A 26,767-nucleotide genomic window follows, 5' to 3' on the forward strand; every position below is an offset into this window, starting at 1 on the left:
GAATTCTACTTTGATGATTCCTATGAAATCTCTGCTCCTATCCATGGCTTTGTCTATGTTATTGACATGTGGATCGTATAGTACCAGTGATATGTAACCATAGCACAAGAGATTCCTTAGTCTTACCCAAAGTAAATAGTGTGAGGAATTTTTTGGGGTATGATCCGATTGATATACAATTCAAGGTATTGCGTATTGTCCATGTCCATCATGGCAACACAGGATCTTGTAGGATAACAATTTTTTTTTCTCTTTTTTTTTTTTTGTGATGGTGTTTTCATCTTTGTGGATATTATCCATTGCCTTGTTTACTCTTTACATTAAGCAATGGTGGCTCTAAGCTATGTTTATTTTCTTTATAAACTATTATCTTCCTAGCAAGCAACTCTCTAAATCGCATCTTCATGGTAAGTTAAGAAGAATTGATGTTATTCATAATGCATGGAGAAAACTATACTTATGATATAGAAATATTTAGTCGCTCTTGTGATATAGAACACTACACACACGATGTAAGAAACAAGCAAAACCCTCTGATGTGATTATCAACTTCAAGCTCCAGTTTCCTCATATCCAATTACCGCGAAAAGCACTTTCCCATGTTGATCTCACCAGAAAATTCTCTCCTCTCCGGTTACTCATGTTATCTAATCTTTATCAAAATCTACCCCAAAAAGATATCCTCATAAGCCATCCTCACATCTTAGCCTGCTCACGGATTGCAAAGAAACAAATCACAAAGGTTAATATTCTTAGAGCTAAAGAAACCGATTTTCGCTATTGATTATATATATCATTCAAGAACCAAGTATAGTCCTCTTAATCACATCAAGTTATTTGGCAACTAAAAAAAAAAGAAGAAAGTTTTGTTTATGTTTACCTGTGAGTAGAGGAAAGTTCCAAGAATCGCAATGGCAGCACCGAGGGCATTGACAGGTTGAATCGGAGTGTGAAAAATGATTATCGAAGCCACAATGACAGAGATCCTCTTCATCGTATTACCAATACTGAAAGTCAATGGAGAAATCTGGTCTAAAGACATGTATGAGACCTGATTATACAAATGGTAGAACACACTCTGTGCTACTACCCACCTGTTGATATTCCAAAAAAAACAAACACAAAACAAACATCAAACTTCCTGCATAAGTTAGATCCAATATGGAACCAAACACAAAAAAGATTTTCTTGATTTGGTTTTAGTTCGTACCAGACAAAGTTTGGTCCGATCTGAGAAACAGCATTTTCCCAACCAGCAGCCCACATTGTAGGACCTTCTATAGCGATTGCAAAGGGAGTGAGAATCAAAAGAGACATCATCGATAAGCAAGCATAGTAGTTCATTCCACTAAGTGATTTCCCTTTCATGCCTTTCTTGGAAAAGATGTTCCGAAACACAAACGCCAAATTCGATATCATCGCTCCCATAAACCCTGCCAAAAACCATGAAACCCTAATCAAGGAAATGTCACACAAGAACCAAGCAATGTGAGATTATAAAAACTCTACTTGTTGTTGAAGGATTGTGAGTTTGTATATACCGATTAAGTTGAAGTTAAGCTCGGTGACAGCGGCGAGAGCGCAGCCTCCGATGATTGGTAAGAGAGAGAGATAAACAGGAAGAGGGAAAGTCTCTCCCAAGAAGAATCTTGAGACCAATACACTGAAAGCTGGTTCACCACTTTTTATGATGTGTGTGAAGGAAACTGCTACTTTTGACATACTCACTGTTGCTGCCACGTGTCCTATCGTGTGTGCCACAGCGACCTGAACAGAAGGAACATCAAAACACACACTTCTTTTATCAGACAACCAACAACGTTCTGGTTTTTCAATTTAACAGTCTCTGTTTCGTGCTCGAAATCATTAGATAGCCTCGAAATTTGTCAGAAACTTTCACATAAATCTATCAAGCAATAGAGTCATGAGATCTAAATTTCCCCATCAAGCAACAACCTTACGAAAACCCCTAAGTTCATCTTCATGAAAAACCCTGATTTCTTACCGGAAACAGAGCTAGCCTAAATTATCACAATAAAAACAGAGTTTTTCAGATTTCGAGATTAGTTTTATCAAAAGGGTTTTGCAATCAGTGGAGAATAAAACCCATCAAGATAAAGAATCACAAAACCCTAAATTATTACTCAGAAATACAGATTTTTAAAGTAATCGAACTCTTAATTTTCAGAAAAAGATTGATACTTTTCCAGAATTTCGCCACTTCATGAAAAAACCCTAGTTTCTTACCGGGAAAAGAGTTTTCCAGAAATCGAGATCAGTTTTAGGAGCTTCGGCGATTCTAGTGGCCCAAGAGACGAGCATCATAAGAGACCCACAAGCGAGAGACAAGGTCGAAGTTAGCCACGGGTAAGGAAAAGCATTGAGCACTTTCTTGTTGTAGATGTTGAAGACAACGTTAAGTGCCCACCAAGTCGCGAAATAGATTCCGATTTTTAGCTTCTGCGCCGATTGTTCGTCGGGAAGCTCGATGTTGATGTCGAGTGGACGAGATCGATCGGCCTCGTAAGCTTCGACTCTGACTTCACGCTTGAAATTCTGAGAAGAAGAAATGTACAGAGGCTTTTGGTGAGAGACATTGGAGTTGTTGAAGCTTTGGTTGTTGGAGTTTCTTATGATGTTTAATGGAGAGAACCGGAGATTCGTCGGAATTGACCGCCTAACGCCGGTGAAGACGGTGGAGAAGGAAGATGAAGCCGGTTTAATTGAAGAGATCATTGTTTTTTTAGTGGGTGATTGATGAAAACGATGATCCCGAGGTGGGTTTGAGATTTTTCTCTGTATGAGAGAGAGAGAGAAGAGATAAAAAAGAGTTTCTTGGGAAAATGGAAGAGGTAGAAGAAGAGAATTTATAAGGAGATTTTGAGGAGGTTGAGAACAGAGGAGGGAAAGGGTAACGACAAACAGATTTCAGATTTATCTAAATTACTTAATTACCCTTTAATATTACGGAATAGGGGCTTGTATGATATGGGTATTTTTGTCTAAAGTTTTGAATTATTTGCTCTCAAGTTTGAATATCTTCTATTATTATTTGAAAAGTACACTTAAAAAAAAACCTTTATATCATGTGTTATTAACAAGTTTGTCATGCTGATGTGTCAATCTCAGAATGCTTCTAAAATATTTTTTAAAATTAGATTCAATTTACTAGATTAATTATATCATATACTACTAATATTAATTTGGTAAGAGATTAGTTTATATCAAATATATATTTAATACTCAAACATTTAATTTGAAAATATATTCTCCCTCTTTCTATTTCTTATCAACATATTTATAAAAATTTAATACATAATATTACTTATGTTACTAAACAATATTTTTACTAAAAAATATTTTCTTATCTCATCTTTCTTTAATCTTAATTTTGTAAAAAAATAATCATATTATATATTTAATAATAAGAAAATCTAAATTTTTTCATTCATATTATAATTCACATTTTTTTATATCAAAGCAAAATATCATAGTCTGATGTTAGACCAGTTAAATAAAACATATTAATCTAATTTAGTATATTTAATACGTAATTTTATTCATCTAAAAAATACTACTAAAATTAATTATAAAACTAATAACTATCTAGCATTTATGCAATTATATTATAAAATAAATATGACTTTAAATATTATTTACAATTGCATAACCATCATATATATTTGTAATTATGAATATCAGCAAACATTTTTATAGTTGTATTTATATATATTATATTTGTATATTCGATTACAAGAATTATGGTTAATATTTACTCTGCACATAGTGCGGGTAATCACCTAGTAGTAAGTAAAAACGGACTACTTGCCGTGTGTTATATTTTTGGTGTATGATTCATAAACCACTAACTCATGAATATACTTGTAAGAATTTTATTTTTTAAACCTAAAATGATTATTTAAGAAAACGTTTATTTATACTTTGCCCTCACAATCTATGAGACAATGAAGAAACCAAGTGTTTAGTCTTTGGTCTTACGTTAAAGAAGCAAATATCAAGTTTGAAGTAGTATAAGACCATCTCATCTCATAGGTTGTTAAGAATAGTGTAAGAGTTTTTAAAACAATAATATAAAATGAAATCATGTAAACAAAGAAGAGAAAAGTTCTGAAACAAGAGAGAAGGATTCTGAAACAAAAATTTTTAGATACTTTCTCTCTTTTTTTAAAAATCTCTATAATATTTAATTATTATTATATATATATACAATGTGAAGAGCTTTTTCTAAAAACCTGCCTTTGAAGATGGTCTAACATTCTTGCATCGTTGCACGGTTCCACCTACCCAATTATTTTCTTGGTATTTAAAGTATATATATACGTATATATTAATTATTTATCAACTGAAAGTATATCGCACTACAAGAAAAACATCATTTTACGACGGCCAAAATGGTCGTTATTTCGTCGTAATAGGGCTATTACGACGAATTACCGACGATTACGAAATCGTCGTAAATTCATCGTCGTAATAGACAAATCGTCGTAAAATCGTCGTATAATATACGACGGTTTCGTTTCGTCGTAACATCAAGGGAAACGAAATCATCGTAAATGCGTCGTACAGTTTACGACGATTTTACATCGAATTGCGTCGACTTGGTCTTCGCCTGGACCGTCGTTAAGTGGTCGTTAATGGTCGACGTAAGATCGTCGTAAAATGTATGACGCAAAAATCGTCGTAAATCAATCGTAAAGTATTTAATCATTTCGTCGTAAAATCATCGTAAAGCGCGAACGTATAATCGTCGTATTTGTGGTCGTACATTTTGGTCGTAAATTCGTCGTAATATTTACGACGAATGTACGACGGTTTTAAATAAAGATATTACGTCGATTATACGACGTTTAATATAATTGAAAATTAAAAAAAAAATAATTCGAATTAAAATTTAAATTAAAAACAAAATTTACAATTTAAAATTTATTAAAATTTCAAATTAAAATTAATTGTAATTTACAAAAAACCCTACAGCTCTAAATCTAATTCTAAATCTATATCGTCGATCCCGTCACCGGCCTGCTCCCTATCGTCCTGGACGTGTTTCTTGCCGGGTCTTCGGTTTGATGCTTCCGCCGGCGCCTGATCTCCGGCTCTAGGAGGCTCAACCCCGAGAGATCGGAACATCTCCTCGTCCGTCTGCACCGGCGGTTGCGTCTTAGTGGATGACCCGACGGCAGACGATCCGACAACCCCATCAGCCTGCAGCTTGTCCAACTGCGCCATGAGCACCGGGTTGTCGGCTCCCATGATCTCGAAGAGACCGTAAAGCTGGTCGATCCTCGTCTCATAACGGGTCCGCATCTGATCGATCTCTTGGCGGATAACCGGATCCGAGACCCAGACGTGACCAGTCGCCGTAGCTCTCGGGGTATCACGGATGGACCCAATCCCTAATACCCGCCCCTTTTTCTTTGGGGCAACCTACAAATATTTAAAAAAATTATGGTTAGAAATTCAATTTATAACTAAAGTTACATTAATTAAATATAGTAATTAAATTTACCTCTTCGAAAATCTGGTCCATCTCCGCCACCGTCAGCGCCGAGGTCGATTGGACCGAGCTACCTCCGGGAGACGTTTGACGCGCCTGCTGAGTCAGCTGCATCTGTCGCTCCTCGATCGCCGCACAGGCGGCGTTGTAGATCTCCTCCGCCCGAGGATCCGTGAATTCGCCGTTCCGCTTCTTATGCGTCTCGGCGAAAACCTTTGTCATCGGAGGAAGTTCTCCTCCGTTATCTTCGACCTACAAAATCAAAATGAAAAAATTAATATCGACAAATAAGGGTTAATTATTTGAAAACAAAAGTAATTTTAATTTACTTACCATCATAAGCCGTCTTCCGACAAAAGGAATCTGGCCGGAAGTGTGCGGAACGTTCTTCCGATTTCCCGCATCGTCAGTAACATTCCTGAAAAATATTTTCATTAGAATATATTATAAGAATTAATAAAAACAAATAATGTAAATATTAATAGAATTAACTACTTACCTAGATCCGGAACACTTGGCGGCCGTAGTCTGGTTGTGCGGATCCAACCAGTACTGGACAAGGCCTCGCCAGATGGAATTGGCCATAGGCGCCGGCTTGGCCTTGTCGCCGTCAACCTCCCACTTCCGTTTCCAGTCGGAAACAGTGTTGTTGAGGCGGAATTTGACCTTCTCCTTGAAGGCCGTCTCCACACGTCCGTGTGCGGATGTTTCCCAATGCCAGTTTTGCTAGGGAAAAAAAAAGTTAGTAATTATTGTAAAAAGTTAAAATTAAAAATTAAAATTAAACAAAATTGTAAATTACTTACCGCAAAACACTTGAACCAAGTGTCAAGTGTGGCCTGATCCAGCATCTTCCAGCTGGTATGGGGTTGTACGAAAAACCCCTTGATGATATCCGCAACATTACGACTGACTGCATTGTCGGTCGTAAACCTAGTCAAATAGAAAGAGAAAAGTAAATTAATTTCAAATATATAAGAATAAATATTAATTAATTAAAAAATATTGTAGGAAAAAAATATGTACCAAAATGTTCCCGGAGCTCGATCCGGGTCGAGTTTGTTCATGGTCTCACGACCCGGCTGTGCCAAAAGATCCTGTACCGTAAATTGGGCATACGGTACAGGCGGGATCGGATCAGCTTCAGGATCGGTCGGTGCGGGAGCCGCTGGTTCGGCTGGTGGTGGTGGAGGCGGTGCCGGCTGCGGTACAACGACCGGTTGAGAAACTGTCCGTTGTGTTCCCGAGGACTCCGGGATGGCTGATCTGGTCGCCGAGGTAGACGGGGCCGAACCGTCAGAATCGACCAGCTGTCGGTAGTGAAATCTCTTAGCCTGAGGAGCTATATCAACAGAATCTACAAAAAAATTTTAAAAAATTTGTTACTAATTTTTCAAATATTTATTTAAATTTACCAAATCCGGGCCTATCTAAATTCCGAAACCTAAATCTAAATTCCGAACCTAAATCTAAATTTCGAACCTAAATCTAAAAGAATGTGTAATGAACTTAATTAAAAAAAAAAACTTACAAGTATTGGCTGGGAGAGTAGGGAGAGAGGGAGAGGTTTAGGGTTTAGAGAGAGAAAGTTTTATAGAGAGAGAGGGGAGAAGAGAGGAATGAGCGACGAAAGGGGGAAAACTCGCGTCCCTTATATAGATTTTGTGATCGTCGTAAAATCGTCGTAACTTTGCGACGATTTTACAACGATTCGGTTGTATAACAGTCGGTCCACTGCATGACATGACACGTGTCGTGATTTGACCGTTACGACGGTTTTACGATGATTTTACCCAAAACCGTCGTAAAATCGTCGTAACGTCTAAACATTTATAACCTCGTACCTCGGATCAAGAGCCTATCCGGTGCAAACGTTACGAGGGTTCAACGACGGTTTTAGGGAACTTAGTCGTAAAACCGTCGTAAAGTTACGATTATATTACGACGGTTTTACGAAGTTTTTTTAAAAAGTGATTAAACCCTAAATCTTATAAATGGGATATTGCATAAATTTATAACCTCGTACCTCGGATCAAGAGCCTATCCGGTGCAAACGTTACGACGGTTCAACGACGGTTTTAGGGAACTTAGTCGTAAAACCGTCGTAAAGTTATGATTATATTACGACGGTTTTACGAAGTTTTTTTAAAAAGTGATTAAACCCTAAATCTTATAAATGGGATACTGCATAAAGAACAATGCAAAGGTTATTGTATCCTAACATATAGCAAAAGGTTTACAACTTTGCATGTATGATGGATTTATGACATAAGATAGTAAATATTGAAATTCCGTAATCTAATATATAAGCTCTTTTGCGTGTTCGTACTTTCGGTGCAAAATAGTATGAAGTGAAGTGTGAAGTCTCTTGCGTCAAGCTTCCCGCCACAATTGAGCCTTCCACTTTAGCTAGGTTTTTGGCTTTAGCTTTAAGATGCTTCATGAAACGCTCGAACGGATACATCCACCTGTACTGAACGGGTCCACCGAGCTCTGCTTCGTGTGGGAGATGAACAGGAAGATGTTCCATAACATCAAAAAATGATGGTGGGAAGATCTTTTCCAAATTGCACAACAAGATTTGAATATTCAATGCCAGTTGTGATATTACATCAACTGATAATGTTCGTGTACTAAGATCCCGAAAAAAAGCACCAATGCCTCTAATAGCTTCATGGACGTTTTTGGGCAAGAGTTCAGCAAATGCAAATGGAAATAATCGTTGCATAAACACATGGCAGTCATGGCTTTTCATCCCAGCAAACTTTACCCCCTTCTCAACAGATTTGGAAAGATTAGAGACATATCCATCAGGAAATTTAACGTCAGAAGAAACCCATCTGAACAATGCTGACTTTTGATCTGCACTCAACCGAAATACAGGAACTGGTGCTTTCCCGTTTCTCAGTAGATGCAACTCACTTCTGTTGCATAAATCAGGCAAGTCCAATCTTGACTTACCATTGTCTTTTGTTCTTCCCGCGACGTTCATAACTATATGCATGATGTTATCAAAAAAGTTTTTTTCAATGTGCATGACATCAAGATTGTGTCTGAGCAGATGATATTTCCAATAAGGTAGTTGCCAAAAGATACTTTTCTTGTGCCAATTATGATGAACTCCATAACCTTCAAGCATATTTGCAGGAGTGTGCCAGTTTCCCCCACGCGTTACTGTTTCCTCTGCCTTCCAATGATCGATTTGCGTCTGTATATCAGCTCCTGTTAAATTAACGGGTGGAGGAACAGTACACTTTTGTTCTTCATAAATAACCTCTTGTTCCTCTGATATGGATGGTTATCCGGTAAAAACCTCCGGTGACAATCAAACCAACAAGTTTTTCTACAATGTTTTAGCTGAAACGCATCAGTTTGATGAAGACAATAAGGACAAGATAGCCTCCCATGTGTAGTCCATCCTGATAGCATACCATAAGCGGGAAAATTGCTTATTGTCCACATAAGCACGGCCCACAGCCCGTAGAACAGTCATATGTACGAACGCCAGTATACCAGAACTGATTCAACTCATGTATGAGTGGCTTCAGAAATACATCGAGAGCTCGCTTCGGATGATTTGGACCTGGAACCAAAATACTTAGGAAAAGAATGCCCTTTGCATGCACAAATATGGAGGAAGGTTATAAGGAGTAAGGATTACTGGCCATAATGAATATTGTCTACCAGACATACCAAATGGACTAAAACCTTCAGTGCACAGACCAAGATAGACATTCCGTTTGAACTTAGCAAAAACTGGGTATACCATATTGAAGTGTTTCTATGCCTTTGCATCTGATGGATGAACAACTTCTCCATCTACTTGTGTATGTTCTGCATGCCATCTCATTGATGCAGCTGTCCTTTCAGATTGATAAAGCCGTTTTAACCTATCAGTTATAGGGAGATAGCACATACGTTGGTACGGTATCCTTTTACGCCCACCAGTTTGCGGCCTGTTGATAACACCGGATTTTGACCATTTTATGGATCATTTTAATATCTTTTACAGGTGTTTTTACTCCATTTTCAAAGGTTTTCAAAGGATTTCTATGTTTCCGGATTTTAAAAGACTTTTCAGGTAATTTGGGATAAAGAGGCACAAAATAGAACAAAAAGACTCTTTTGGATAAATGCAGACCGTCAGAACTCTCATGGAGAGACGAAGACTTTCTCACCGTCTGATCACCCTCAAAATTGGACAACTTATAGAAGAATCAACCAGCTTTCAAATGCACTTGGTTTGAAGACATTCCAATGGTTGGATCTCAAGATATTCCATTAGCCCCGGAGCCACGCGGAGTCGGCCAGCAACTCACGCGACCGCGGCCAACAAGCTATTTGCCGCGGTCAGAAGCTTCCCGACCGCGGCCAACAAGCCAATTACCGCGGTCACAACACTCCCAACCGCGGCATTCAAGCTCCGACTTAAAGCCCACTTATCTGAAGCCCAAAGTCATTCCCAGCCTCAATTCCGGAACCCTAGAGACCATGGAGTATTGGAGACTATAAATACATTTCACTTAGGTCGTTTTTAGGAAGAACCCTTCATACTTTACATAAACCTTTTTCCTTTAGCCGTTTTTATGAGATTTTTGTAGAAGATTGTTCAAGTCCGAGTTCTTCAATAGAGAAACTTTCTTTATCTCTTTTCTTTACTGTTTTTCATTACTTTTATTAAAACAAATGATGATGTCGAACTCAGCCATGTCTGAGTAGATCCCAAGTTGGGCTTAGGGTTCCCGAAAGGGGCTCTCATAATCGATTAAGACATCTAGGTTTATAGATCTGGGATTTCGACCTGTTCTCTGTTTATTCTTGTTCTTATTCCATGTATGCTTGATTGATCACCTAGTATCTGATCTAGATAGTTAGTGTTGCGAAAGTTTTCATTAAGTATCAGCCCTAGAATGAAACAGGCGATTTTTCCGTAGGAGTGGAAACCTACCTGCGGCGAGATCGTGAGTATTGACGAGTCTTGTGTAGTTCTTGCGTTCTCTCCCTTCCAGGGCCAGAGTGGAAACCTACTGGTCAGGGTTGCGAGAAACAGTTGGTTATGATCACGACGGTGACGTAGTCATACCACCGTACTCTAGCTCTAGAACCCATATATTGTTATCCGTCAATTCCAATCTATCTACCTTAGTGTTAAAACCGATTATGATCCCTTAGAGTTCCCAAAAGCTCAGCGTTTTTAGCCATAGTTTACAATTCCATCGATTTTTACTTGCTTTCTTAGACCTGCATTTCAATTTCCTTAGTTCGTTATTTACTTGCTTTATTTACCTTTCATGCGATATTTTACTTGCCTTATTTTTGTTTAGTTCGATATTTTACTTATACCATATGCATTTCATTCGATTTTCATTACTTGCTTTTTAGGATAGATTTATTTTCTTTCTTTTGTTTTAGTTTAATTCGCAAGAAAAACAACCAACCTTTAAAACCAATTTAGTCTAGACATAAAGTTAAAAACCGTAGAAGAATACCAAGCACACAAATCTCTGTGGATTCGATCTCTAAATACTACAACTGATTAGCTGTGCACTTACGGCTTTCATTTGTTTTGTTAAGGGTAAAACTTGTTCCCTCACGTAGTTGACACGAGCACGCATCAAGTTTTTGGCGCCGTTGCCGGGGATTTGTTTCGCTGCCTTTTGCTATTTTTCTTGTTTTAACTTCTGTTCTAGACACCTGATCTCTAGTTCTTTCTTAAAGTTTTTCTGAACTATATTTCCCTTCTTTTGTCTTTCTCTGAATTGCATGAATACCAGGCGTAGACCTGCAGGAGACATTCCAATTCTAGACGAGATAGACAGACACGAAATAGAATTTCGAAGACTTAGACGAACGCAAGGAATGGCCAACGACGACCAGCCTGGAGATCCTATTAATCAAAATTTAAATATGGACCAAGACGGGTCCGAACATGGAGAAAACGAAGAGAATGATCACATAGAAGGTGATCATGCTCGACAAGATGGAGAGGAGGATGAGGTTCTTCCAAGAAACCACCAGAACCGAGAGAGAAAAGGACGTGAAGACCTTGATCCACCCATCAATGTAGCCGATGGTGACCACCCAGCAATGCAGCCGAATGAATGCGTTCATCGCCCCATTCCGCCAGCAAATCAACACCGAAGACAAGCCAGGAACCATCGCATAGCTGACTTTGATGCACTTACTCAAAATTTTCAGAATCGATCTGCGATTCAAGTACCATTTCCAAACCGGAATGAGTTTGAAGTCAAGCCTCAAATCATCTCATTGGTGAAGCAAAACCAGTTCCATGGAGTTCCTTCTGAGCACCCAATGGACCATATCGAGCTTTTTGAAGAAATTTGCAGCATGATGAGAACAAACCAAGTTCCGCCTGACTATTTAAAGTGTAAGTTGTTCCCTTTTTCATTAGCAGATAAAGCTCACCGTTGGTTGAAGTCTTTGCCTGCAGGATCGATTACTAATTGGGAAGAATGTAGAACTGCTTTCCTAAACCACTTCTACACTAAGTCAAGGTCGAACAATTTGAGAACGAAGATCTCAACCTTTCAACAAGGGCCAACTGAATCTTTCTATGAAGCTTGGGAACGTTTTAAGGAGTATGAACGTGATTGCCCTCATCATGGATTTCATGGATCAAGCCTGCTGAGCACATTTTACCGAGGTTTGCAACCAAAATACAAACTTTCACTTGATACAGCTAGCAATGGAGATTTTGGGCAAAAGACGATAACCCAAGGAAGAGCTCTCATCGAAAATTTGGCTCAAGCCAATAGCAGTGACTCTCCTGAGTACGATCGATCGATGAAGCAAACCGGAACAGACAACAAGGAGATAACCGAGTTGAAGAACATGGTGAGCCAGCTTCTGAAGAGCAACAATCGCCCGATCCATGCCTGTGAAACCAACAATGGCGCAGAAGATGAAAGACCTAGTGATATCGATCACATTAATCAAGCATTTCAAGAAGAAGATGTGAACTACGTAGGAGCACTGGTGCCATACCAAAATCGCTCCAACAACAACTTCAACAACAACTTCCGGAATGCAAATTACAACAATCTCTCTTACCGCAATCCAAATGTGGAGAACCCTCAAGATCAGTACTACCCACCTCAGCAAAAATCCTTCCCAAACAAGTTTCAAGGTGGAAACTTTGGAGGAATAGTACCATATCAACCGCGGCAGCCATATAACTACCAAGGTACGGGTTTTAACAATCAATTTGTACAACAGCAGGGAGTCACGACGAACCAGCTAGCTTCACAAATCGGTAGACTTGAACAGTCAAACCAACAGCTCGTTATGACGAACGAAAAAGCATCTAAAGACGTGAACGTGAAAGTGGACTGCATGTACAATGATCTGAATGGTAAGTTTGAATCTTTATCTTCGCACGTAAAAAAGTTAGATGTGCAGGTTGCCCAAACAGTCGACTCTATGAAGAGGCAACGTGGAGTTCTTCCAGGAAGAGTTGAAGATAACCCTAAGAAGTTTTGCAACGCCATAACCAGATTGCCCGAAGAAGAGTCCGGAACCGATGGAAAGAAAGAAGAAACCCCAATATTTGTACCACTGTACAAGGATATCGATCCCAAGCAGCCACCGTTTAAGGTACCTGAACGATCACCGTTTCAAAGGCTTACCAAAGCCGATGATCCGGGACGTTTTGTTTTCCAGTGTTTCATTTCAGGAATCAAGTTTACAGACTGCTTGTGCGATTTCGGAGCCAATGTCAACATCATGTCTAAGACATTTGCCAAAAAATTGGGCATAAAAACCTTAAGGACATCGACGGTTAAGGTTATTTTTGGAGATTCATCTCAAAAAGATACTGAAGGGGCGATTCATGATCTACAAGTTCTAGTGGGAGATAAGATCGTTCCAGCAGATTTCCAAGTCCTGGAGATGGATAAAGCCAAGGAGAGGCCACTCATTTTCGGGAGACCATTCCTAGCTACAGTAGGAGCAATAATCGATCACGCAAACCGGCATGCTGTTTTCCTCAATGTGGACAGAAAAAGGTACTATCCTACTATCTTAGATGAATTTCCAAGCAAAGGAAACATGCCAAAGAGAAAGAAAAGGAGAAGCCGAAAGCTTTTGCTAAGATCAAGATCATCAATCCATCGGATGCAACAGAAACTAGTGAGGACCAAATCCAGGAGCTGATCGAAAACACAAAAAGGGTTCTGAACAACATTAAAGTCTGAAAGAAGAGTAAAGGTAAGAAGACTTCTCTTCAAGGAGAAGAAGTAAAACCTCCACCAACCGGAAGTGATAAAGGCACATCAAGTGGAGTGCCATTCAAATCAGCCTGATTCCTCATGCTTACGTCGAGCTAAACGACTTAAAACAAAAGCGCTTACTGGGAGGCAACCCATTTAAGTACTCTTTCTTTTAATTTTCTTTTCCTTTTTAGAGTTTATGTTTTCTTTTTCTTTTTAAGTATTAGGTATTTTATAAAACAAAAACACAAAAAAAAAATCAGAAAATTAGAAAAACCAAGAGGAAAAAGGTAGGTCTTTTGCTGCTCGGCCCGGCAAAGACGAGAAAATTGGACAATAGGCCGCAGGAGGAAGACCCGTGGTCGCAACAGACGGAACCGCGGCCAAAGGTGCATCGACCGCGGCACCGTGAATGTGACCGCGGCCGAGCACTCGACTACTGCGGTCGCGCGTCTCCTGACCGCGGCCGTTGGTCGTTGAGATGATTCCGCGGATTTCTGCCGCTGCCTGGTGATTCTCGGTGTTGCCTGGTGTTTGCCTGGTGATTCCCGGTGTTGCCTGGTGATTCCCGGTTTCGCCTGGTGATTCCTGGTATTTCCCGAAATATTCTCGATAAAACCCGAAAAGATCCTCCGTAAGTTTTAAACTTTCCTAATGTGCAAACAAGAAAAGGTAAGTTCCCATAAACTTAAAAATTTCCAGAAATTTTCCGTTTTTGCTTCAAAAACGCTTTTTAAAGAAAAGAAACAAACTTTTTGGATCAAAACTCTTTCTTCTCTTCTCTTCCGAAAGACTTAGAGATTTAGGAGAAAGAACACATTTTCAATTCTTAAGCTTTTTAAGAAATTTTTGGCTCAAGCCTCACTCTTTTTCGAAGCTGATTTCAATTCTACCATCAATTCTCTCTTTCCAGCAAGGTATGAACCTCAAACTCACCATTCTTACTCGATTTTGAACTTAGGGTTTTCTTTAAAAACCCAAAATCTTGGTCTATTGATGGTGGAAATAGCTTAAGAATGATAGATTATCCATTTAGGTTATCTAAAAATCGAGTTTAGCACCTAGCTTAAGAGGAATTGAGATTTTTGAAATTTGGATTCTACATGCTTCATAAAAATCGAATTTGGAACAGCAAAATTGATGAATTTGATTTAGTCTTGTGTGATTAGTGATTAGTATTGGGTAATCTTTAGAATTCACATGGAAATTGCTCATAAAAACCGATTTTTAGAAGATTTCTATGTTAAGAACATCAAAAATCCGAATTTAGTCATGAACTACTTGATTTCTCTGATTTAATATCAATTTTGTTTGCTAATAATTTTAATTAATCTCTTTATACTAGTATTAGTATAACAGATCTAAATGTGTTAAAATTAGCACCCAAATTCACTCTTTTTCCAAGAATCATTTCATTTTGCAGAAAATGGATGAAACCAGATCCCGAAGGAGCCGTCGAACTGGTGGCAGCTCCGATGACATTCCCGACGATGCTACTCTAGGAGAGTACATGCTGAACCAAGCCAGACCGAGAAGAAGAAGCTATGTGATGAGATTGCTCCAGCACTCAAGAGAAATACGAGCACCACCCGAGCCACCACAGATTCGATACATTGGGAGGGAGACAAACCCGAGAGTGGACTATGCAAGGCGTTTCAAGAAGCTGAACATCAAACCCACGCCTTGCATTGATTATCATACACTCGAGATGCTTGGAATCAGAGAGGATGTGATCTGGTACATCGATGCACTTAAGCTGAGACCCTACTTGGAGCTGAACCTTCCGACTTATCCTGAGCTAATCCGTGAGCTTTTAGCGACCGTTACACTCCACCACACAAAGAGGAGGAACCCCAGAGCATCAGATGGCATCTTGTCATTCTCTATCCGCGGACAGCCTTATTCTCTCACCATTTCCGAGGTTTGTGAAGCTCTTAAGCTTCCATACACTGATGGAATTTATCTTGAAGATGAACCTGATCTTAACCTGTGGAGAGAGATGGGTCATGGAGCCTATGATAGTGGGAGATCTAAGTCAGCCCTTCTTAGCCACCCAGCAGTGAGAGTTGTGCAAAAACTCTTAGCACACACGATCTTCTCTAGAGCCAACATGGGAGGTGTTTTGAAGACTGAGCTCATTACACTTCAGATCCCAGTTATGGACGACCCACGACTTGCCTGCTTTGCCTGGATCATATCGCAGAATATGGTAAAAGTGAAGCATGATTTACATGGTTGCGATGACGCTACTCCAGCTTTCGGGAATGCTATTACAGCGATACTACAGGCTGTAGGATTCGATTTCTCATCTGATGATCCACTTCCCGATGTCTGGTATGATCTACTTTATCTCTCTCGCGATAACACTATCTCTCGTGCCGCTTTCGATCCAGACAGGTTTGGTTACAAGTATTGCACTGGCACTGAGGAGCACCGAGTCCGCTTACCTTCAGCGTCTATCCCGAGATTGAGCAACGGAGGACGCCGTCGATGGACTCCAGAATCCGATGATTTTCTGCCATCCGTACCTCGTCTACTATTCACCATTGGCCAATACATAGTGGCCAAGGCGAGGTGTGATGCAGCTGTGGCCATCTATTCCGACCGGCCACACCTCATCATCTACATCATCACACACTCATTCCGATCTGGAGCGCAGAGTTGAGAGACAGGGACGACGCTTTGAGCGCGTTGTCACCTTCTTACAAGAGCAGCACCAGTTCGCAGAGGACATTTCGGAGGATGAGTGATTGATCAGCACTTCACTACCATCACGGTTCTATCATGATTTTCTTTTATCTTATTTATTTCGCTTTTATTCACCATCTTCTCACCAACTTTTTCACACTGGGGAGAGTGTGATTTAAGTCTGGGGGAGAATGTCTATCCGTACTAATTATTTTCCTGCTTTTGCTTTTTAATTTCAAGTACTTTTTATATTTTAATATGTAACCTATTCGACATCAAGTATTTTTCAGGAATGTTTGACGCAAAACTATGATGATTTAGACCTGCACACTTCTATACTATGCATGATAGCTCATTTGTGGTTAGCACTAGACTAGGCGGTAGCTAGAGTACTTGCACTACGAACTCCCACCAGAGGACTTCTATTCATGGAGATTATTTCTGACAGGATATACTAGCTTATTTTATTTGGACTTAATATTGATATCTAATTTTCTCATCATTGATTTTAGGCAGGCATCGACATACACATCTAGGACATCTTTTACCATCACTTTTACCACTCTTTGTCGTCTTAGATGACCAGTTTATCTTTATCTGGTACCATACCCTAAACCCGAAACCCTTGTTTTCAATCCTCATGCATTCTCTCTTTAGTTTATATCAGCAGATATGTGCAAAAACGTCGGAGAGAAGAGGAGCGACGCAGTTTTCAGTCACATACAAAGGAGACTGAATGGAATTGGGAAGGAAGAGTATCAAAACATAATAAAGCTTTACAAGACAGATATTGACTGGTAATTTCGTGCTCTCTAGGACTCTATATCTAAAGGTGTTCCCTTTCTCTCTAAAAAAAAAAAAAAAACGTGAAAAGAGAAAGGGAAACAAAAAGCCCAATGAGTCTTAGATTATCGAAGTTTGTGGAGCAATGAGCAACCACTATTCGTTTAAAGAGCTATTGTTTTGAAAGATTTACAAAAATCTAAGTCTGGGGGAGTTTGGAGAGAACCTGAGGAAGAAGACCAGGAATCTATGTCAAGAAGAAAGTGACTGAAAACTGTGGATACCAACAGCTTCACTCTTTCTTGCGGTTTTGCATAATATCCTGCATCCTCCAAATCTTCAGGTAACCCGTAAACACTTTAAGCCTTACCCCCCCCCCCCCAAAATTATCCTTCTTGACACGTAGCCTAGATTGCCTTGCCTAGATTTTCTTTGATGAGAACCACCGAGATGTTTAATGAATGTTAAGAGCTAGTTGACTGGAAGTTAGATCTTAGTGCATAGATTTCTGCATGACGGATTAACGGACTAGTTATGCCTGTATTGCTAGTGAGAATTTTCTAGGTTATTCCTGATTGATGCATACTAATTGATATTGGTCTAGAAGTTTGGTCTCTGAGATTTTGTTTAGTTCCTGCGTTTTCAAACCTCTCGCCGAGATTTAGCCTTTGTTTTGTTTGAGGACAAACAAAAGACTAAGTCTGGGGGAGTTGATAACACCGGATTTTGACCATTTTTATGGATCATTTAAATATCTTTTACAGGTGTTTTTACTCCATTTTCAAAGGTTTTCAAAGGATTTCTATGTTTCCGGATTTTAAAAGATTTTTCAGGTAATTTGGGATAAAGAGACACAAAATGGAACAAAAAGACTCTTTTGGATAAATGCAGACCGTCAGAACTCTCATGGAGAGACGAAGACCTTCTCACCGTCTGATCACCCTCAAAATTGGACAACTTATAGAAGAATCAACCAGCTTTCAAATGCACTTGGTTTGGAGACATTCCAACGGTTGGATCTCAAGATATTCTATTAGCCCCGGAGCCACGCGGAGTCGGCCAGCAACTCACGCGACCGCGGCCAACAAGCTATTTGCTGCGGTCAGAAGCTTCTCGACCGCGGCCAACAAGCCAATTGTCGCGGTCACAACACTCCCGACTGCGGCATTCAAGCTCCGACTTAAAGCCCACTTATCTGAAGCCCAAAGTTATTCCCAGCCTCAATTCCGGAACCTTAGAGACCATTGAGTATTGGAGACTATAAATACATGTCATTTAGGTCATTTTTAGGAAGAACCCTTCATACTTTACAGAAAACCTTTTCCTTTAGCCGTTTTTATGAGATTTTTGTAGAAGATTGTTCAAGTCCGAGTTCTTCAATAGAGAAGCTTTCTTTATCTCTTTTCTTTACTGTTTTTCATTACTTTTATTAAAACCAATAATGATATATTGTTATCCGTCAATTCCAATCTATCTACCTTAGTGTTAAAACCGATTATGATCCCTTAGAGTTCCCAAAAGCTCAGCGTTTTTAGCCATAGTTTACAATTCCATCGATTTTTACTTGTTTTCTTAGACCTGCATTTCAATTTCCTTAGTTCGTTATTTACTTGCTTTATTTACCTTTCATGCGATATTTTACTTGCCTTATTTTTGTTTAGTTCGATATTTTACTTATACCATATGCATTTCATTCGATTTTCTTTACTTGCTTTTTAGGATAGATTTATTTGCTTTCTTTTGTGTTAGTTTAATTCGCAAGAAAAAGAACCAACCTTTAAAACCAATTTAGTCTAGACATAAAGTTAAAAACCGTAGAAGAATACCAGGCACACAAATCTCTGTGGATTCGATCCCTAAATACTACAACTGATTAGTTGTGCACTTGCGGCTTTCATTTGTTTTGTTAAGGGTAAAACGTGTTCCCTCACGTAGTTGACACGAGCACGCATCACCTGTATCTTGGTTTTTGGCAAAATCGACATTCCTCCAGCTGATTATCATCTTTCCAAAAAATCATACAGTTGTCAACACATACATCTATCATCTCAGAAGGTAGACCAAGACTAAAAATCAACTTCTGAATTTCATAGTATGTTCCCGCTGCCAAGTTATCCTCCGGTAGATACTCCTTCAGAAGATCAACCCAATCATCCATGCAAACCTCAGCCAGGTTATGATCTGTTTTAATTGACATCATCCTAGCTGCCAACGATAATTTAGACAAGCCTTCTCTACATCCTTCGTAGATTGGCTGATTAGCATTGTCTAACAAATCATAAAATCGTTTGGCATCTACATTAGGTTCCCCAACAGCATTACCAGTATGCGTTTCATGAAATGCATCAGTCACCATTTCGTGCATCCTATCATGATCTACACTTTGATCATATTGATACTGATTAGGCTGATGACCATAATTCGATTCATCAATATCAACATGATTTTGATAATTACTACTACTACCAGCATTCCCATGAGTATTACTGCCATATCCTTCTCCATGTAGATACCAAACAAAATATTGCGGCATAAACTCTCTATTTAATAAATGCGTCTATACGGTTTTGGTTAGTGTATACCTCGTATTCTTGCATTTCAAACAAGGACAAAACATCTTCCCACTATCTTTCGTTCTCTCCATATTTGTAGCCTGAAACATAAATATTTCTAACCCGTTCTTGAACTCTTCTGTCAATGCTCCATCTGAATCTTTACGCATATACATCCAACTTCTTAGCTCGTATATAGACATCTTGAAAATAAACTCAAAATACTATCTCTTTTTATTGATTAGACAATTGTGTCACGTCTAGCCACGTGAATGGAGTAAATTAACCTTATAATATTATTACTTCTTTTTTTCAAAGTAATAACTCTTAATTCGGGTTTCCAGCAATGGACAACCCAATATATAAGGATTTACAACACTATACTAAAATTTAAGAGACCTACAATGAGTCTCAAAGATGAAGATGCTCTTATGTTTGAATGATGATGTGTTGTGATTGAAAGAAGGAATGAAGATCTATTTATAGGAAAATTTCGGGCTTTACAACGCTTTTACGACGACATTTTACGACGAATTTACATTCAAATATAATATTACGACGAGTTTACGACGATTATGCGATAAAATCTTTCCCCTGCAATTGTTAGGTAAACATGTTTTAAATGTTTTTCACCTAACTTCTTTTTCGACGTAAAATCGTCGTAATATGTACATCGAAATGCAGTCATCGTATATTCATCGTAATTTTACACCGAATTTACGACGAATTTACATTTACTAGCAAATCTTTCGTTATCGATGTATAATCGTCGTAATTCGTCGTAAATTGTACGTCGAGTTTACGACGATTTTTTTATACGACGATTTTAAAATTAGACATAAGATCGTCGTACAATCGTTGTAAGCTTGCGACGATTTGAAAACCGTCGTAATGGACCGTTGGAAAATGATTGTTTTCTTGTAGTGATCATTTTTCTTAAGACCGATAAGAAGTTTATTTGAAAAAAAAAATTGAAATATTGTTACATTATGTAGAAAAAGATTTTTGATATTCAATGTTTTTGTTTTGTCCTCCTATGTCGACTAAACCTATATTTTAACCCTTTTTTTTTTAACGTCATAAGAAAACTTATATTTCAACCATGATTTTTATTTTCTTGCCGCCAATAGCTGTCACGAGTCAATGAGTCACGTGACCAATCAATATGTAAGTTTCCTTTTTGTTAAAAGATCAATATGAAGTATGTGTGTGTGTGTTTTATTATGTGACGTTAATTTGGACGGTTGAAATGAAAAAAAAAGAGTCAGGTCACATGTGGGACGTACAGCTTCTCAAAATCTTGGAAATGGAATTCTGATCGCAGAAAATATCTCAAAGAAAAATTACAAAACATAAAAAAAGGTTGTTGAACACATGCAACTCGCATTACACGACAAACTCTCTCTTCACCAACACACTGATTCATACAACACATGTTTCGTTAACTTGCATGTATGTGTGTTTATAGCAGTCAAGCAAGTTTGATTCATTTTCGACGGCTAGGAAAATTTTTCAGGAAAGTTCGTAATATTGGGGAAATTTAAGGAATTATCAGAAATATGATCGCTTTCCAAATTGTTCACTTGACTGATCTCTCTAAGCGTTCGCTCTGTGAAATAAATAGTTGATTTGTTAAATTTTTTGGGTTTCCAAGTTAAAACTAATTAGTAATAAATAGATATGTTCAAGTTCCTTATTTATATATTAGTGTTAGTCTTTTTAAATTTTTGATATAGGATTCTAACACATCCCCTTGAAATGATGGCTCTTATCAGCCTATCTCAAAACAAATCCTACTCTAGGACTGATAATAAACCCTTTTTAGATCACTCTTTTTGGATCATCTTTCTTAGATCAACAAACAAGATTCTGATATTATGTTAAGTTTTTTGGACTTCTAACTTAAAATTCATTGGCGATAAGTGAAAAAGCCTAAATCTCTTATATAATAGTGTTAGTCCTTTTAAACTTCCGATATAAAATTTTAACACGATTGATTTTAACAGTTAGATATTAAAGTTATTAAGAATAAACCAAATCAAATCAGGTCGAACAAAAAAAAAATCATAAATAACCCAAATGTTTTATTGCTCCCTCGCTTTGTAATCACCCTGATTAAACACTTTATGTAACATCAAAAGATGTCCACATAAGAGAGTAACAAATTTTAATATCTTTGTGGGGATTTTATAAAATTCTTTTTTAGTTTTTTTTTGTCTTTTTTTTGGTTGCCGTAATATTAATTATTAGGTTTACTGCGATCGAACCTAAAAACAGTAAACAAAAATGGTTCAAATAAACGAACACTGGTTGGGAAGTGGAAACACTAACGATTGATATTGAATCCCAAGTCGTTTTCGTTGTTGCGCTGTTCACATTTTCTAATAATACTTACAATACTACTTTTCTTTTTGCTAAAATAGTTTATTAATATTTCGTATTTCCTACTTAAACACAATCGTTTCCATCCCTTCTTTGTTACTTCCTAAATATATGAAAAACGGGCCGGGCCATTCAGCCTAGACAAGTGCTTAGCCCATGCAAATGAAGCATCAAGCTTTTTAAGTCCATTCGTCAAGAGTCATGACTTGAAGTTTGCCCATTCCCCTACTGGCATAAGCATGTCTGCACATGGACCTATGAATACATACTGACATACATACCCTTTACTAACAATTTCACAATATTTTGAACTTTAATAAAAACTCATTTATATCCAACAAGTTCGTAGTTGGAATCTCAGTTCAAATACACACTAATCCAAATATACCAAAACTGATTCAATGAGAGTGGTTTACTGATCCAACCTAAACCAATCTGCTCATGATTAATTAGTCTGATTGAGATGACCCGATATTGATTTTTTAATGAGATCTTGTTGAATGAATAACTATAAAATAATCATTTTGACGGAAAGTACTTGAAATTTCACATCAAAGGTGAAATGTTTTGTTTGAGAGAAGTAATGGTAACTACTTATTCCATTTAAGGAACCCACGTATTTTTTACTTGTTTTTAGTCAATAACCGACTAGTATATATTGTTGAATAAGAAGTTGTAAGTTTTAGTTTTTGATGTAAAAGAAAACATAAACTTCTAAAGTTTATAAACATTACCTTACAAAAAATGAATAGACAAAAACAAAGGACAAAGGGCTGTGAAATTAAATGAATCCATCTACAATCTCCAAAATCACAGCGGTAGTGAAAATAGTATATAAAGTTTTCATACCTTCAATAGTTTCTTTCAATCACATTCATAACCATGTTGAACTAGAATTGTACTCTTCTTTTTTCTAACTAAGATAATTTGTGTTTTATAACTATATATTCTTACTTTAACTAATGTTTTAGCTAGAAAATTGAAGTCCTAATACAAACGATTAATCCAAAAAATACTTATAGAAAATCATATCTTAAACGTATTTATTTTAGATAAATAGTTTTAAATTTAACTAACAATCGCAAAAATAGTTAGCGTATGAATATTTTCAAGCCTAATTAGTTTACCATCCAACAGTTAATAGAATCACTTAACATAAAAGAACTCTAGAAAGCTTTTGCACAAATAATACTGATCTGAGGTTCATTTGTTTTTAACACTTTCCAAAGTGTTAAGTAACATTTTGTAAACTGTTCATGACAATATTACTGTTATATGATGGTACACGGGAAGAGATAGAGGGAATATTTTTGTCTTTTGTAAAACCATTCCAATAAATTTGTACACACTTTTGAAAAGATATATCTCGAATGAAAACATTAGAATTAATATCTCACTATATTCTCTATATTATTATATAAAAATGGAAAATTAAAAATTAAAAACAATCAAGCAAGGACCTTGCTTGATCTTGAGAATCTTGGTGACCATGGATTACACAATAGAGAGGCTTTTGAAGAGAGCTTCTTCTTCAGGTTTTGTTTTGTTGACTCTCTACCCAATTCTTTGCTGCTTTCAGCTTCTCCAAATGCTTCCATGGCTGATTTCAAATCTATAAATTTTGAAAATAAGTATAATTAGACTTTATGTTATTAAACACATACATACTTTTTAATTAATTTTATACATCCATTGATCAAGTAATATATGTATAGGCCTGCTTAAATCATTTATTTTTAGACATGACTAAATAATTTATGGAAATCGCTTGATCATTGACAGAGGCACAAATTAAATAATATAAAAAGAAAAAGAAAAAAACTTGCCTTGAAATGGCCACGATGAATTTGGCTCTAGAACGGTGTTGCTCGTCTTGAATTCATGTAGCTGTAAAAGTCAATTAACCGGTTCAGACTTAACCAACATCGGTTAACGTTTGAATTTGGAGGAAAAAAGGAATATAATTTCCAATTGTTGCAAAAAAAGAAATGTCTTACCCAACTAGGTGCACTACTCGATGAACTGTCCCAACCGATATGCGACACGTGTCGAACGTCTGTAGGATATCCAATTTCCATCTCCTCCTCCTTCTCATCTAAATAAGGAAATTCTCATTTAATCAATGATGTAATCATTAGAATGGTTTATCTATGTCCATTTGATAAAAGCTAAACAAGGTTAGAGTTTTAATCAATTTACCGAAAATGTCGGAGAAACACTTGAAGCTCTTGTGATAAAGCCCTTTGAATCTTGTAGCCATGCTCGAATCTCAACACAACAATAAATGTCTATCTACTTATATAGATCCGAACCACTTCTACAATAATGAATAATGTTAGAAAGAACAAAATAAATTTATGTTTACAAATGACTGAAGAGGAAGATGAGATGAAGAAGATGAAGAGGAAAAAGAAAAGAGACAAAAGAAAAAACTAGAATTGTTCGAGATTCGGAATGATATTTAAAGCCAAATAAATAAAAAAATGTGAGGAGACATAAAAGACAGAAAGAGTAGTGGTAATATTAAAAAATAAATATGAAGTATATTCTTATCAATTATTGGAGGATATAAAATTTGTTTATTTTTTAACCGAAAACAGAAAGACGAATATCTTATCCGACAGGACAAGGAGAAAATCTATTTTATTTCAAGAGTTTTCTTTTTGTTTTTATGCATGAGTAAAACTAGTTAAAGGGTTAGGTATTCCATTCAACGAGTTTTAGTTCAACTACCAATTCCACCCGATAACTAATTTTTCATCCACTCGAATACAATAGGTGTTAATTGTTATTGTCATGAAACAAAAATGTGAACGAAGGTTTTTTCATTGCCAAGATCAATCGATCAATAGGGTTGGGCAAAATATCTGTTAGATTTGTTTTGATCCATTATTCGTCTCAATTTGATATGTTATTTGTTTTAATTCGACCAGAAAAATCCAAATATCTGTAATTTTATGGAGCAAAGCAAATACTAAAATTCAATATTCGTTAAAATAGAACAAATCACAAATACTAAAAAAAAAAAAAACAAATATCTGCTATAGATAGATAAAAATTCATATAAATTTTATAATTATTATATATAGATATAATTTTTGTGAATTTTTGTTTATAAATTTGATTATAAGATGACAAGAAATTAATTATTATAAATATTAAAGCTTAATAAGTTAAGAAAAAAAATGTTTGTTTTGAAGAAAATATTACTATTTTGGCTAAATTTTGTATTTTATTTTAAATATTTTATTATTTAAATATTTTTATGGAGTGAATTGGATATCTGACAAATATTAGAATTTGAGCGGATACGAATCGGAAAAATGATGACCCAGACGGAGTAAAGCAGATCATGAATATTCTCAAAATCCAGGATATCCGCTTCACGCCCACCCCTAATCAATATACACATACACAAGTATTTAACCTAATTTTCCACAAAAATAAAAAGATTACAACTAAAAGATAGATTAATCGGATATAAGTATCCGTAATATAGGTATTCAACTTTTTGAAACATAAGTTGGTCGTATACTATGGCTTCATTGTTTGCTTTACCATATCAAATAAATATTTAAAATTATTAAAATAGGGGCTAAATTTAAATGGTTATCAACAAATATTGTACCAAAAAAATAGGTTATAACACAAAATATATTAGCAACTTTAATCAATTTTTTCATTTGTATCAATAGTTTACTATATAGGCTAAACGGGATGAGACGGTGAAAAACCGAACATTAATAAAATCAAATGTTATGCCAAATTGATACGAGCCCTACACCGTTTTTATTTGGAGTCATAATTCCATTAGAAAGACACGATCGAATCCTAGCCATTCGAGGAAACCAGCAGCATGGTGGCTAACAACTAGTGTAAAGGTCTATGTTTTTTTATTTCTAAACTAGGTGAATACCCGCGCAATGCGCGGATGGTTTACATTATTTTTTTTAGTTTTTATTTTATTTTTTTAGTCATTTTACAATTTATTTTGTAACATTATCTTTAAATGAGATATTATTTGCAATCATGATATTTTTATAAATACTCTGATTTTTGGTCAAATCGTCTATATAATGTTGTGTTATATATAATTTTAGATCTCTTGATATTTGGTTTTTGAGTTCGTCTCTTTTATTCTTTGTCTTTGTTCTTATTTGATTGCAAGTAGGTTGTATTCTCTTAAATTTTATGAAATAAAAATGTTATCTTGAACTGGTTTATCGTATTCTTGATGATTTAACTTAGTATTAGTTCAATAGTGTATAAAATGATGTGTTATATATAATTTTAGATTTCTTGCATGATATTTGGTTTTTGAGTTGGTCTCTTTTATTCTTTGTTTTGTTCTTATTTGATTGCAAGTAGGTTGTATTCTTTTATACTTTTATAATATAAAAATATTATCTTAAATTGATTTATTGTATATTTGTTGATTTAACTGAGTATGTTTTTAATAGTCTATGAATTTTAAATAAATTTGAATTTGAATGACAACATTTCGTATAAGTGGTGTTTTTAAGAACCTAAACCCAAATCAATTGCTGTCTTGGTAAAATATATAATTTTAGATTCATTCAAATACTCTCCAATTCGTCTCTTCTATTACTTTTTTTTTC

The 26,767-nt window shown here is 36.6% G+C and overlaps 2 protein-coding genes and 1 non-coding gene across 3 annotated transcripts; all 3 read right to left on the minus strand.

Moving 5' to 3' along the window:
* Positions 1 to 408: 408 nt before the first annotated feature.
* Positions 409 to 2,813, minus strand: LOC18010299 (glucose-6-phosphate/phosphate translocator 2, chloroplastic). The gene is made up of 5 exons (XM_006391899.2): positions 2,248 to 2,813; positions 1,542 to 1,767; positions 1,211 to 1,433; positions 881 to 1,094; positions 409 to 708 (listed from the first exon to the last, which is right to left on the minus strand). The coding sequence occupies exons 1-5, from the start codon at positions 2,734 to 2,736 to the stop codon at positions 697 to 699; spliced, it is 1,164 nt and encodes a 387-aa protein (XP_006391961.1). The 5' UTR covers positions 2,737 to 2,813; the 3' UTR covers positions 409 to 696.
* Positions 2,814 to 12,037: 9,224 nt separating this feature from the next.
* Positions 12,038 to 12,144, minus strand: LOC112082274. The gene has a single exon (XR_002896932.1). It is a non-coding gene; the product is annotated as a small nucleolar RNA R71 (small nucleolar RNA).
* An 11,342-nt stretch (positions 12,145 to 23,486) lies between these two features.
* LOC18010167 (CRIB domain-containing protein RIC9) lies at positions 23,487 to 24,590 on the minus strand. The gene is made up of 4 exons (XM_006391900.2): positions 24,348 to 24,590; positions 24,146 to 24,243; positions 23,975 to 24,035; positions 23,487 to 23,760 (listed from the first exon to the last, which is right to left on the minus strand). The coding sequence occupies exons 1-4, from the start codon at positions 24,406 to 24,408 to the stop codon at positions 23,597 to 23,599; spliced, it is 384 nt and encodes a 127-aa protein (XP_006391962.1). The 5' UTR covers positions 24,409 to 24,590; the 3' UTR covers positions 23,487 to 23,596.
* Positions 24,591 to 26,767: the final 2,177 nt, after the last annotated feature.

The sequence above is a fragment of the Eutrema salsugineum genome, unplaced genomic scaffold, assembly GCF_000478725.1.
Source record: "Eutrema salsugineum unplaced genomic scaffold, Eutsalg1_0 scaffold_8, whole genome shotgun sequence".
Lineage (NCBI taxonomy): Eukaryota > Viridiplantae > Streptophyta > Magnoliopsida > Brassicales > Brassicaceae > Eutrema > Eutrema salsugineum.